The 15,372-nt window shown below is 29.3% G+C and overlaps 2 protein-coding genes across 2 annotated transcripts; both read right to left on the bottom strand.

Moving 5' to 3' along the window:
• Window positions 1-75: 75 nt before the first annotated feature.
• On the bottom strand, window positions 76-4,937 carry OCT59_027517 (uncharacterized protein; the record flags this gene model as incomplete). The annotated part of the gene is made up of 7 exons (XM_066137030.1): window positions 76-554; window positions 643-2,076; window positions 2,150-3,563; window positions 3,631-3,702; window positions 3,784-4,686; window positions 4,766-4,804; window positions 4,875-4,937. 7 exons carry the CDS (start codon window positions 4,935-4,937, stop codon window positions 76-78), a joined length of 4,404 nt encoding a protein of 1,467 aa, XP_065993458.1.
• Window positions 4,938-5,116: 179 nt separating this feature from the next.
• OCT59_027516 (uncharacterized protein) lies at window positions 5,117-15,050 on the bottom strand (the record flags this gene model as incomplete). Its single annotated transcript, XM_066137029.1, has 12 exons — window positions 5,117-5,907; window positions 6,003-7,454; window positions 7,524-8,949; window positions 9,017-9,088; window positions 9,166-10,032; window positions 10,111-10,149; window positions 10,271-10,353; window positions 10,436-12,255; window positions 12,336-13,585; window positions 13,656-13,706; window positions 13,778-14,577; window positions 14,666-15,050. 12 exons carry the CDS (start codon window positions 15,048-15,050, stop codon window positions 5,393-5,395), a joined length of 8,760 nt encoding a protein of 2,919 aa, XP_065993457.1. The 3' UTR covers window positions 5,117-5,392.
• Window positions 15,051-15,372: the final 322 nt, after the last annotated feature.

Below are 15,372 nucleotides of genomic sequence, written 5' to 3'. Positions count from 1 at the left end.
GTTGTACTACTATTTTTTTTTTTGATGTCCTTTTTTAATTTCAATTACTATATTTCAATAATTCAATGAATTTTATTAATCATACGAAAGTAATGGATCTAATATTTTTGTTTTTTGTGACATTTCTAATATTTCTTCGTAATTTGTTAAATTTTTACAAAGTTCCAATAATTGCTTTTTAATCAATTCCTTATTAATTTTTATAAATTTTTCATAATGATTTCTTAATTGTTTCGCGTTAAATTCCTTTGAATATTTTAAAATTTCACAAATATCATTAATATTAATATAATTTTCTCTTATAATCATTTCTTCTATTTGATTTTTAATTGATTCAATTTTATAAAAATCAATTACTTTTAAAAGGTCAAATAAATATGTTAAATAATCATCCGACTTAATGTCCTTTGTTATATTTTCGATTGATTGTCCATATAATAATTGAAGAAATGTATGAAATGTATTTGCTTGAATATTTATTGGAACATTGATTTCATTTTTTGTTGTTTCACTTGATTCTTCATAAAAAATTTCTTCAAAATGTTTTGAAGCAGCTATGTATGAAATAATTTTTAATATTAGTAAGTAATATCTTTAAAACTTTAAAACTTGCGAAAAAAAAAAAAATATCATTTAATATACCTGAAAGCACATATCTATTAGCACTAATTCTTACTTTTTCTTCACCAACAATAAAAATTACATCATGAAATTTATCATCAGGTTTATTTACAAGTTTATTTATTAAAGAATTAATTATCACATCTTTTTGATCATTTATTATGACTTTTGAAATTGGTTTGGGATCTAAACAATCTAAACAAGGAGCTCCGGTAAGTAATAGCTCTTTATATTCTTTTAAACATTCATTAACTTTGTAAAATCTCTTTTTAATATCTTCTTGTAATCCAAATACAAGTTCTTCTCTTGCTACCCAGCTGTTTTCATCGAACGGATCATCTCCATTTAAAAATATCTTTCTAGAGTGCATTTTCTTTATACTCAACATTCTACGATTTATATCTTTACAAAGTTCATTCAACATTTTATAAATTTCATTAATTACATTTTTTAGTTCCTCCTCATTATTTTTACTCCATTTTTTTTCTTTAGACATCGTCACAACAGTAAATAAATGATCAATAATATTTTCTGTAGTTGGAAATCCAATTTCTGGATGCTTCTCACTAAAACTAGTAGTTGGTTCAACATCATCATCAAATAATGGACATTGAGTCCAGCATATTTTCTTATATTTATGAGAACAAAGATCTTTAAATGATTCAAACCCTAAAGTCTCTTTTTGTCCTTGATAAAATTGATTTTGATTATTTTGATGATTCTTTTCTGATGGAACAAATTTGATTCTTAGAATTTTGTACCATTGTTCAGAGTTGAAGTTTAAGGAATTAATATGTTCATATAAATATCTTACTAAAATTTTTGCTCGATCTCTAACCATATTTTCTTGAAATCTATCATATTTAATCTGTGATTTCTGTGATTCAATTTCTAACGCACATTCGATAAATATGTTATAATTTACTTGACGTTTAAGACCCATTCTTCCTAAAGCTTCTAAACAAGCAGGATCATTTTGTAGTTCTGGCAGTAAAAGTTTGTCTGTGTTGGCAAAGATACTGCGGAAAACAGGATTATTCGCATCGTATAAAGTATCGACCCTTACCAAAGAAGAAACTGACTGATTCGGTATTGTTCGATATAATTTAAGACATTGTTCAATTTCATGATTCCCTAAAGATAAAACACTTCGCAAGAAATTGATATATTCTTCGGAAGGTTCTGGAAGTTGTGTAGTGAGTGCTGGTACTATATAATGTCTAATGTATTCTAATTCATCTACAGAATTGACACCCAATTTAGTAAGAACATTGAAATCTAACTCGTTATTACATTTGTAGAAAAAAGTATTTTGATTAAAGGAAAAAAATGGAAGCTTGTAAGTAAGAAGAATTCCGGATATGGCATCTTTGAACTTATTTTCAGAAGAATGCACTGGCCATATGGGTAAAGATTTTAAAGTATCCATAAAGCTTCGATCTTCTTGTCCATGCTCTATTAAGATAATAAAAAGGTAAATATATAAAATATTAAAATACAAAAATTTTTAATCGTTCTTTAAACTCACTAATCAAGGTATCAATTTCCGCTTTAATAAATGCTCTAAGCTTTTCATAGTCCACATCTTCCAGATCACTCTTATAAAACAATTGTTCCATATCCGAAAATGAAGAAGCACATGCTCTCTTCAAAGTAGAAATTATGTTTATAGGAGTACATTTGTCGACACATTTTTGGAGGTTTTCGTCAGCATTTTCATGAAATGACATATTAGTAATACGTACTTTTAATTTTACTAATATTGGATATAAAACATGTCCATCCTCAGGAATATATAAAAGTGGGTCATCCATGTCAAGGCGAATAAGCATATTGGAAGGGTTAACCATTGGTAAAAGAGGATATCTAGAAAGTTCATTGAAATCTATATTTTCCGTTGATTTGTTCAATATTGACCAGATTTTATCAAGCCAAATCTTATTCGGGATAGATTCTCCATCGGGATCCCACTCAAGTTCTTTTACGGGACGTAATTCATCCATGAAGAGATCCACAACAACCGAGGCATCAAGCTTTTTGATATTTGTACATGAAATAAATTCATCATCATTAAAAATTTTCTGTAGATTCTCCGGTAATTCGATGGAGATAAATTTTGATGACCCACTATTTGGAAACAATTTTAAATGTTTATCTTTCCCGATATAATAAACTTCACCAAATTTACCGACTGATCCATCATTCAATGGAACTAATGGTAATCCGGTTAGATTTTTAAAAGAACTTTTATCATGAAGGATAAATTCAAGTAATTGGAATAATGAATCGCCGGTATTAAAAGAAGGCAACTTAAATCTCCTCATTTGTAATTCATTACAAATTAATTTTCCGTTTATAGGTTCATAAGGAAATCTTGGATTGTTCGTGGATTTAATTTCATCAAGTTGTTCAATTTTATCTTTATCAAGTTTCACAGCTGAAATTCCTGATTTAACCAACATATCTGCAATTATTGCTTTCTCTTTCTCAAAAATTCTAGTATCTTTTAATGAAATAAATTGACCATTATTAACTCCGGTCCAGAAAATTTTGCTTCTAAGGCCTAATTTTCTAATAACGTTTAATCCATAGCTTTTATACGCCGGGATTAAATTTTCCCTAGCAGGAATAGGCCAAAAATTATTCATGGTATGTGATACAAAATCTGTTTTCTTATTTGTCTCTTTGTACCGAGCTTCTTCAAGCTCCACAATATATTCAATTAATTTAACGTGTAAGTCGGATAAAACGTCATGCATAATATAATTATTCCATTTTGCATCATCACAATCGGCTAGTAAAAATCCGCTGTCAGACGGTAGAACGCCACTTCTTGCACTAGATAATGAAAAGTCCCCATTTAGGTGAACCCCCAAATTGGTAGTTATTGATAGAGATAAATATGAATAAATTTTTCCTGTAAGATCGGGAGGATTTGGAAACTGTAATGTAAAAAATTAATAGGGTTAATACTTGATAGACAAATATTACAAAAAAGAAAAAATTTACCGATTCATCTCTCAATTCATACAATGATTTTTTGTCAGATTGAGCAAGTAAAACAGCAACTCCACCTCTTGGCTTAAATGAATGAAATTAAAATTTGATAAAATATTGTTCAAATACATGTAAATAAAATAAAATATTGTATAATTCGTTTACCTTCAGTCGTTTTTTCTCTGAAAATTTTTTAAGTTTTCCTTCAAGTTCCCTTGACTCTGGTTTGACCTTGTTGTGTCCTCCCGTACATACAGCCCATATTTCCGAAACTTTTTTGTTTTGTACATAATTAAATTTTTCAATATTCATTTGATAAATTTGTTCTCTGTCAATAACACTTCGGCGAAATCGACGGTGTTCTTCTGTCATGTTAATTCTTTCTTCCCAGATCAATTGAAGTTCTCTACCTTTCATGCGATATAAGCCACACGATTCTATATTTCTTAAAAATAGCATCTCATTATTATCCTGAATATTACTGAATAGTTCCACAATTTTATGAGTACTGATAACTTTGGTTGATATATCACTATCTTTTGCTAACTTAGGAGTCCTGAGTGGAAGTCTAAATAAGGTTCCATTGAAACCTCCTGAAAAATCACAACTGTATTTATATGAAAATTTATTCTTAATAAAATCAAATATCGCTTCATATGGGTAGCATTGATCTGGAAAATTTTCTTTTAATCTCCCGTCAACAAAATCAGCTCGAATACGTTTTGGTCTTTTAGGAGGATATCCCGTGGGAGGAAGATATTTTGCATGTGGATCCAAAAATACAATATATTTCCCGGTCAAAAAGCTAGGTAAATCTGTGAAATGATACGCACAGTTGAATCCTATCCCAGATTTTCCAATTTTCGTGTCATCATTAAATTTCTCTCCAATACCAAGTTTAATCAAAGAATTGAAATCATTCATTGTAAATTCTGCATCATTATAAATCCATATAGCAGGACCTTGCCAATCCTCCATTTCTTTTGAAATGAATGATTTATTAGGAAAGTTAAATTGCCTTTCGTCCACGATTACCAAAAAACGTGTGGCTTCAGCATCATCTGCATTCTATATAAGAAGTTATTTTCTCACATTAAATTTTTTTTTTTTCTATTAAAAAATTTTATTTTTATAGTGAATTACTCACTTGGAGAAATTCTCTAAATAGATCGTCCGTACGATAGTCCTAAGTATGTTTTTCAGGTACGATATTATATAAAATTGATATATGAATGATTGAATAGAAACAAAGTTACCTTGATAATATTTTTTATTCTGGTAGTCAACGATTCAGATTGTTCATAGTGATCCCAAACCATAATTATTACCGATTTTATTACTGTATGATTTCGCAAATATTTCTTCTCTTACCCAATAACCCAATTTATAAGAAGATGAATAATTAAATATGGAAAATAAAAAAAAATTAATTTTCTCTCAAAGTTTTTCGGATTCAGTTCACTTGTATTTACACTTTTAAAACTTATATATAAAAAATATGGCGGGAGAGAATTTTATTTGATGCATTTATTGAAAATTTGACGAATTTATTTCATGTTCTCGTACTTGGTTACATTACTATTAATAGTTTGAATCTTGATAATCTTTTTTTTTTTTTTGAAGGTATATAATTATAAATTTTTATATAATTTAATATTCAACTTAATTATGCATTTTCTTAATATCTAAAATCGAATTTCTCTAAGAATATAAAACTTTATACAATTGATTTTAAAATATTAAAAAAAAATGAATGAATTAATAAATAAATAAATTATTTATCTGATAATAATAATTTTAACATTTCTGATTCTTCTAGTCTTTCTTGTTCGCTAGCAGCATTTGCGCAAAATTCTAATCTTTGTTCTATAACAAGTTCCTTATTTAATTCGATATATTGTTTACAATGATTTTTTAATTGTGTTGCTTTACATTCTTTTGACCATAATAAAATTTCGATTACGTTACATACACTAATAAATGGACCGGTTATAATAATATCTTCTACTTCATCTTTAAGTCTTTCAACACCGTAAATATCAGTTGCTTTTAACATATTAATCAGAAATGATAAATAATAAGTTTCATAACATTCTTGGTCTGTTTTATTAAATTCTTCTGGATTGCGTAGAGTAGATTTTGTCGCTTCTTCAAAAGGTTGTCCATATAACCATCGAAGTAATACTCGGAATACTTCTGGTCGAATATCTTTTATCATAACCTCGATTTTGCTTTCTGTTGATTCACTTAAACCACCGCAAAACATTCTTTCAAAATGCGTTGAAGCGGCTATCATATGTAAAATAAAAGAACCGATTAATAAAAAAAAAACAATAATAAATAAATTAATATATATTAGTATAAAAATGATTCAAATTTAATACCTGAAAGCACATATCTGTTAGCACCAATCCTTGCTTTCTCTTCACCAACAATAAAAATTACATCATGATGATCATTATCGTGCTGGCTTATAAATTTTTTCAGTAAAACTTTAATCAAAGTATCTTTTTGATCATGCTTTCTAACCTTTCGATCTGATTTTAAATCTATTAACTCACGAGCTCCGGCAAGTAATAGTAGATCTTTATATTCTTTTAAACAATCTTTTACTTTATACATCCCCTCTTTAATATCTTCTTGTAAACCAAATATAAGATCCCTTCCTGCTACCCAATTTTCCTTGTCAAATATGTCAAATGGATAATTATCGTTCAAGAATAATTTCTTTTCAGGTTTATTGATTTTCAATCTGATAAATATATCGTTATTTTTTTTTTGTGAAATTTCATTCATTATTTTGTAAATGTCTATAATTGCACCTTTAATAGATTCGTAATCATCCATAGATCTCTTTGAATTCCAAGTAGGTGATTTGATTTGCTCAATGACGAAAAACCAATGTTCAATAATATCTTCCGTTGATGGATTTCCAATTTCAGGATAATTGTCATGAAAAAAAGAAAACTTTGTTGGCTCAACACTTTCATCAAATAACGGACATTGAGTCCAGCATACATTCTTGTGTTTGTGAGAACAAAGCTTTTCAAAAGGCTCAAACCCCGAAGTTTCTTTTGGAGATTGATAAATTTGACCTTTGATATTTTTTTCTGATGGAACAAATCTGATACTTAGAATTTTTTTCCATTGTTCGATATTGAAATCTAAAGTGTCAACATGTTCATATAAATATCTTACTAAATTTTTTGCTCGATCTTTAATTACATGTGTTGGAACTCTTTCTTGTTGAATTTGCGACTCAATTTCTTTTGCACAATCAATAAATGTATTACAGTTTATTTCACGATTAAGACCCATCCTTCCAAGAGCTTCTAAACAAAAGGGTGTGTTTTGTAATTCTGGCGGTAAAAATAACTCTGTTTCTGCAAAAATACTTCGGAATAAAAGTATGTTTGAATCATATAAAGTATTTGCTTTTACAAAAGCAGTAAGTGATTTGTTAGGTACCACTGGATAATGTTTTATGAATAGTTCAATCTCTTGATGATTTTCTAAAGACAAGACATTCTGCAAAAAAGTAATGTAGTCTTTAGAAGGTATTGGGGTCGGAGTCTTCGTAAAAATTGGCCGTATTATGTATTGCAAAATGTATTCTAATTCGCCTATGAGGACAGCACCTAATTTATTTAGTGCGTTGAAATCTGATTCCTTACATTTGTATAAATCAGTATTTTTGGAGAAGGAAAAAAATTTGAGTTTGTACGTTAAAAGTTTCCCAGATGTAGCATCAATAAAATTGTCATCACTCGAATGTACTGGCCATATAGGTAAAGATTTAAGAATACTCATAAATCTATTTTGAACTTGCCCGTATTCTGATAAAACAAATGAGTAAGTAAATAAAATGTAAGACAATTTTTAATTTTTTTATTATTCTAACTCACCTTCTAAAATTTCAAGTTTTTCTTTAATAAATGTTCTAAGCTTTTCATAGTCCGAAGGCGATAAATTACTAGTTTCAAACAACTCTTTCATCGTCAAATTTAATGATGAACGAGTTATCTCTAAGGAATGGATGATATTTATTGAACTACAATCTACAATACAATTTTTAAGCTTCTCATTAGCATTCTCAGGAACTATCATATTAGTGAAGCGTACTTTTAATTTGGTTAATACAGGAAATAAAATATGTCCATTTTCAGGTACATATAAAAGTGGATTTGTCGTATCAGGTTGAACAAGCATATCGGAAGGCTTAATAACTGGTAATAAAGGAAATTTAGAAATTCTTATAAAATCTATATTTTCTGCGTCTTTATTTAATTTTGACCAAATTTCTTTAAGCCAACTATTATTTGGTATTGACTTTCCATTTGGATCCCAATTTAATTCCTTTACGGATTTTAATTCATACTTTAAGAGATCTAAAATAGCATAAGAATCAAACTTTTTGATATTTGTAAACAAGGAAAATTCTTCATCATTAAAGATTTTCTGTAGATTTTCCGGTAAATCAGTGAAGATAAATCTAGATGAACAAGCGTTTGGAAATAAGTCCAAATGTTTTTGTTTTCCAATGTAATAAACTTCGCCAAATTTTCCAACAGATCCATCACTCAACGGAACCAATGGCAATCCAGTAAGAACTTTAAACGAATTCTTATCTTTAAGAATAAAGTCGAGCAACTGAAACAATGAATCATGAATATGCTTGTTTTCACTAATAATGCTTTCATGTATAATATTATCCTTTTGGTTTCTCAATCGTAATTCTTCACATACTAACTTTCCGCTGATTGGGAATTTTTCATATCCGACGATCTCATTTAGCTGTTCAATCTTGTCCTTATCAAGTTTTACGATTGGAACTGGATATTGTAAATTGACTAATATATCCGCAATTATCGTATTTTCTTCATCGATGATCCTAGCTTCTGACAATGAAATAAATTTCCCACTATTAGCTTCCGTCCAGAATATTTTATATTTATCAAGTGTTAATTTTTTAATAACATTTAAACCATAATCCTTATACAGGTCCATAGTCAAATTTTTACCGATTGGCCAAAAATTATTTGTTAAATGAGGAACGAAATTTGATTTGTTTTTCTTATATCTAGCCTCTTCAAGTTTCACAATCTTTTCAAGCAAATTAATGTGTAATTCGGGTAAAACTTCGTACAAAATATATCTATTCCATTTCGCATCAACACAATCGGCTTGCAAAAAATCACTATCAGATTGCAAAATACTGCTTCTTGCGGTGGATAAAGAAAAGTTACAATTCAAATGAACTGTCAAATTACTAATCATTGATAAAGATAAATAAGAAAACATTTCGCCTCTAAGTTCAGGAGGATCTGGATACTGTAAATATATATAATATTTTAATACGTGATAAATAATATTACAAATAAGGAAAAGCCCACTTTACCGATTCAGCTTTTAATTTATCCAATGATTTTTCATCAGATTGGGCGAGCAAGGATGCAACGCCGCCCCTTGACTTAAATAAAATAATAATTAATTATCATAGTTTTAAATTTAAATTTAATACAACAAATTGGGTGATAATGAACATACCTTGAGTCGTTTGTCCTTCGCAAATGTTTTAAGATCTCTAAATTCTGGTTTGATTTTTTCTTGTCCTCCCGTACACAAAAACCATATTTGTGAAACTTTCTTTTTTTTCTCCCTATCAATGTCAAAGTCTAACTCAACGCCTAATTGATATATTTGCATTTTATCAGTTACACTTCTGCGGATATCACGGTGAGCATCCGACAAATTAATTTGTGCTTTCCATATCAGCTGAGGAATTTTCTCTTTTAAGTGGTATAGGCCACATGATTCTATATTCCTTAAAAAGAGCATCTCTTTGTTACCTTCGACACTATTAAATATTCGCAGCATTTCAATAGTTTCGAAAATTTTATTGGTAATTTCACTTTTTCCCGTTAAATTAAGAGTTCTAAGAGGAAGTCTAAATAATGTTCCTTTGAATTCTTCTAAAAAACTACAGCCTAACGCCTCGTAAGGATAACATTGTCCGGGGAAACTTTTCTTAAATTCCTTATCGATAAAATCAATTCGAGTGCCTCTTGGTCTTCTGGGAGGATATCCTTGCGCGGGAAGATATCTTGCATTTGGATCTAAGAATGCAATATATCTCCCACTTACAAGACTAGGCAAATCTGTAACATGAAAAGCACAATTAAATCCTATTCCGAATTTTCCAATTTTAGTGTCATCATAAGATTTCCCTCCAATTCCAAGTTTGATCAAAGCCTGAAAGTCTTTAGCAGAAAATTCTGCATCGTTATATATCCATATCGCAGGACCTTGCCAATCTTTCATTTCTTCTGAAAATAAAGTCTCTTGTGTATTCGTAGTTGCTTCTCTTTCATCTACTATTACGAAAAATCGCGTGGCTTTAGCATCATCTGCATTCTATGTTAGTATAAACATTAATTTTTTTAAAAAAAAATATATAAACACACATTAAAATTATTTCACAAAATTACTTACTTGAAGAAACTCTTTAAATAATGAGTTTATCGAATAATCCTAATTATAAAAATATTATTTTAATAATATGAACGTCCAATATAATACATTAACAATCAAAATGTATAATTTTTAATCATCAGAATTGTTTGGTTTAATATAATATCGAAAAATTAATTACCTTGATAATATTTTTTATTCTAGTAGTCAATGATTCGTTTTGTTCATATATCTTCCAATCTATATCTCCGGCATAATTATTACCTATAATTGATAAATTTTTATTTAAATTATACTTAAAACATTAAACCTTATAATCTTGAATACACTAGTTTATTATTATTACCGTATATTTTTCCCGTTAAAGTTTGGATTTCCAATTCTCTGGCAACATCCAAAGTTACAAGATTATGAGTAATTTTAAGTTTGCTTCTCATTTCTTCTTCAAGTCTATCATCCATATCATCAAAGTGAATTTCATGTAATTCAACAAGCATATTGTCATTACTTGGAATCAATAAACCATCTAATTTTTCCAACTTATCCCCTTCTCTCTTACTTTCTTTTTGAATCTTTACGATTTGTTCAATAATTCGAATAACATTGTTTATTTCATTTGCAGATAAGACTTTATCTTTATTTCCTTTCAACGTATTTTTAATCATTGTGATTAAATCTTTAACTCCAATTTCATCTCGAACTCCCATATGTTTAAATAAAGATTTAAATTTACTATTATATTCTATAGGAAGTTCAACAATCAAAGAATCATTATTTTGAAATTTATTTGGAAGACTAAAGACAACCTTTTCAGTTGGATAAAATTGTCCTTCATATAAAATCCACGGCTTATATTTCAAATATTTCTTCATAGTATCAAATTCTTCTTTAGACTTATTATCACTTGCTTTAAAGGCGTCATTCATATATTTATAAATCTCTGTACAAATTGTTTTCAAATTCTTGGGTGGTTGCTTATTAGAAACACCTTTATAACAAAGTTCCAACTGTTTTAGAACCTTCGCAACTTCAGGATAAGTATCCCATCCTAAATGTTGTAAAAATTTCTCGTTATTAACTTTAATTTCGATTACCGGAGAGACCAGACTAATCAAATTTTTGTCTTTTTGACAATAACAATTTTTAGGCTTCGAAAAGACCAGTTTCTCAGACGCGTCAAAGGATGGGATCCATTCTTTTTCCAGAATTACTTTCAAGAATGCATGATTGTTATTATTTGTCATACGAGTCATCTGGTTTTGAGTATCATTATCATTAAGCACATCCCAATTTTCATCAATATATTTAAAAAGGTTTAATGCTTTGCCCTGAACGTCAGATTGCAGTCTTCGTGTTACAATAGTATTGATTCGAGAAATGACATCATTTGGAGAAAGAACTGGTTTGATTCCCAATGATCTCAAATTTAAAAGGAATTTTTTGGAAAATGAGGGTTGTGGAATACCATATTTGCCAATAGGAAAGACTTGTTCTTCATCGAAAAATAGATTTACCAACGCCTTTTCTTCTGGATCAAATAATTCTGTTGGTTTGACTAACTTTATATTAGCAGGTATGTTTTGTTGCTGTGACATTTTAAACGTACCAACAGGTACAAAAGAAATTCCTCCTAGAACATCTTTCAAATTTAGGTCATCATCAAGTAAGGATGGTAATCGATCAAAAAGTTTGTCAATCACTATATCTATGTCGTTTTGTTGTTGCGATTCAAGGTATGGTATAACATAGTGTCGCCAATATTCATATACAGTTAATCGAGGAATATGGATAATATCTTCTAATATATAACATAAATTCTGTGAACTCGCACTAAGAAATCCTCCCTTCTGTACTGGATAAATAATTTTTCCATATGAATTTTCCTCATTCCTAGGCAAAAGATACCATTCTTTAGACGACAACGAAATTGTAGAAGTATTATTATCAATCTCGGCAAAAATTGGAAGATGTTTTATAGCACCAATAAGCCTCGGCTCGAGATAAAATCTAGTTGCAAGTCGTAAATAAACGGATAAATATTCAATTAGCGCTGATGCTTCATATTTTTGTAACGTGCAATGCAAATTTCCCGGAAATGAGACATCAGTACGGAAAGAATTCAGAACTGATATAATATCGTCAGGATTAATAATATAAGGAGCCATCCTAAAGAAAAAAAGGAATTTGATTATCCAAGACACTACAAGAAAATAATTATCTCCAGTAAATATTCAAAGAATACTTACTTATCCCATTTAGAAATTTCGCCAGCGTCAAATTCATTATCAACGAAAACAGCACCAAATTTTTCGAAAATAGGAATTAAATTTAATATTGAAACATTATTGCTCATTTGATGAGAAAATACTTTTTTTGAGGTATTTAATTTTCTAAGAGTAGACTTTCTCGTCGGTATTAAATGAAGATCTTCAAATTTTCTCAAATCCCAATTTCTATATTTAAGGTTGTCCCATAATTGGTAAATCCACTCACGACGATCTAATATTTGTATTTCTTCATTATCAGAAAAAGAATTTCTTATTTTTTTTCCAATACTACCAAAGATGGACCTTATTCGACTACCCTCGTTGGTATCAAGATTTAATGAAGTTCTAATCATATCGGCAACGACAGACTCATTTAAAATTTTGATATTTAGATTCCATCCTGCCTTTGCATTATTGTATAAACATTTATACAATTCAAATTCAATAGATTTGTCAACAAATTTGTTCAAATAACTTTTGAAGATATTGTGCTCATCAATTTTATCTTTAATGTCATCGTCTGGACAAATATACACGCAAGAATTGCTAGATTGTGTTATAGTATCAAGGGTACCGTCTGCGAGCGGAATCATCTTGAAGCCTACTAATTCGTCAAATTTTTTGTCTCTTAATATATAATTAAATAGCTCCAAAACTTCTTTCCTCGGTATCGTATTTTCCCATCTAGTACGATTACAATCTAAGTAAGTTCGAATAACAGCAGGTGAGAAAGTTTTAAAAGAATCTTTGTGTTTAGAACTTTTTAAGACTCTCATGATGTCAGGAAAAATTGATATTACGGGAAATCCAATATTTCCAATTATTTTAGGTAGGTCATAGTTAAACCACTTCTCATCCTCAAAATAACCATTAGAAAGTGAAAGCCAATAAAATTCTGATCCTTTATAGGATGAATCGTTATACGATTCTGAAACTCCAGATACTGTCCCCATAATATTTGATGAAGAAGGTCCCTTAAATACACGATCATCGACGTTAAGACAATTTGCAACATTTTGTAAAAGATCCTTGCAAAAATTACTTATGACACTCGATGTACTCGAATCTTCCTTAATTATTGGCCAAAATTTATAAAAATCACCCGACTTTATATTGGTAGCTTTAAGAAGCGGAAGCTCACGAAGAAATTTCACCCAAGCCTTAGGTAAGACAATTTCGAACAAATATCGATTCCATGCAACTTTAATACGAGCTAATGCATCAGCCGCCTAAGATCAATAATATGTAAGTTAGAAATTTTGAATTCAAATAGTTTAATATAAGATGTTGGTTAATTACCAGGTCTTCATTGTCTGCTGTTGACCATAAAGAACGCCGATTAGTACTAACCTATTAGAACGTTTAGAAATAAAATATATAACCATATTATTAAAATAAAGAAAACACTTCATCGTTCCTACCGCGAAATATCCATGTACGGAGACGCGAAAAGGCATAGATATCGGAAGAGGTAAAAAGCAAAACAACCTTCCGGTAACATTTAAGTTTTCCAAAGGGATAGCTAGACCAACATTAGGTACAAATTTGTACTCTACTATATTCTTGTTGAACTTATCCTGAAAATATGCTTCCGCTTCATTTAAATCATCAAGATAATTTAATATTAACCATGAGCTAGTATTTTTACAATCTCCTTTCTGTTGTCGAGAAAATGATGCAACATAAGACGCTTGTAATTGATTATTTTTGCCAAGAGTTTTTGATTGTAATTTATTCATCATTGATACAATGTTTTCAACTATCAAACGTCGTTGTTTCCTAACTTTGCCTGCATTTTCCAGTTTGATCATATATAATAATTCAGGTTCAGTAGAACCTTCCTTTAATTCATAAAATGAAATACACTCAACATATTTCAAAAACAATAAACAATTGATGCTTTCATTTTCGTAAAATTTTTGAAAAATGTCCAAAATTTCCTCAGGCTTATAAACTTTTTTAGAAATATCTGAATCGGTAGAATCTTCATCAGTACGGAGAGGATAACGAAAGATAGTACCTTCGTATGGTTTATTACACGGGGTTCTGAAAGGAGCAAATTGGTCCGGATATTCTTTTGCTAATTTATCCTCGACAAAATCGAATTGAACGCCACCGTTAAAATACCATTCATGTGGATCAAGAATAACGTACTTATCACCAGTAATAAAAGAAGGAGAATCAGTTATATGATAAATTGAATTAAATCCTACTCCCATTACTAAATCATGTAAAAAAGAATTAGGATTAAATATACTATATAATTGGAAACGTAAAATAATATTTATAATATAAACTTGGAATTTTACCTCCAATTTTATCAAATTGATCGCGTTTTTCGCTATCAGCCAATTTTAATAAGGATTGAAAATCCCTTTCTTTAAAAATAGTATTATTCTTTGCTAACAACGCAGGACCTTGATATCTATCAAGTTTCAAGTTTGTTCTTTCATAATTATTCACCAAATCTGGTTCAAATAAACTATCCGATGGATATGTATTATAATCCAAAATAAATATTTGCTCTGTACTCTTTGCATCATCAGAATTTTGAAGGATTTCACGAAGAACTTGTGAACCGTCGGGATATTCTTCAAGAATTTTACGTAAACGGTGGGTATAAGGCTCTCGTGGTTTAAATTCTCTTCCCTTTGCTCTTTTAGGAGCACGAGAATTATTTACTGCGTTAGACATTTTCTCGTAAAAAACTATTAAAAGTGAACATGTAACCTTCGAATTCGAAATTAAAAATTTATAAAATAATCATAAAATCAGGGATTGAAAGGAGAAAATGTATTAGATGATTCTATAACTGATATATCCATAAATCGGTCATTATTTTTGTATACGAAAAAGGTAATCTAAAAAGCTTTTTAATTTATATTATTTTTTATATATTGTACTGTGTAAGCTTAAATATCGCACACTATTATTATTAATTTACTATATATAGTTAAATAATTTTCCTGAATTAGAATTGGCATATGTCATTGACTGATCAAACTACCTTAAATTC

This window comes from Rhizophagus irregularis, chromosome 7 (genome assembly GCF_026210795.1).
Source record: "Rhizophagus irregularis chromosome 7, complete sequence".
NCBI lineage: Eukaryota > Fungi > Glomeromycota > Glomeromycetes > Glomerales > Glomeraceae > Rhizophagus > Rhizophagus irregularis.
This window is presented reverse-complemented; position numbering and strand designations above follow the sequence as displayed.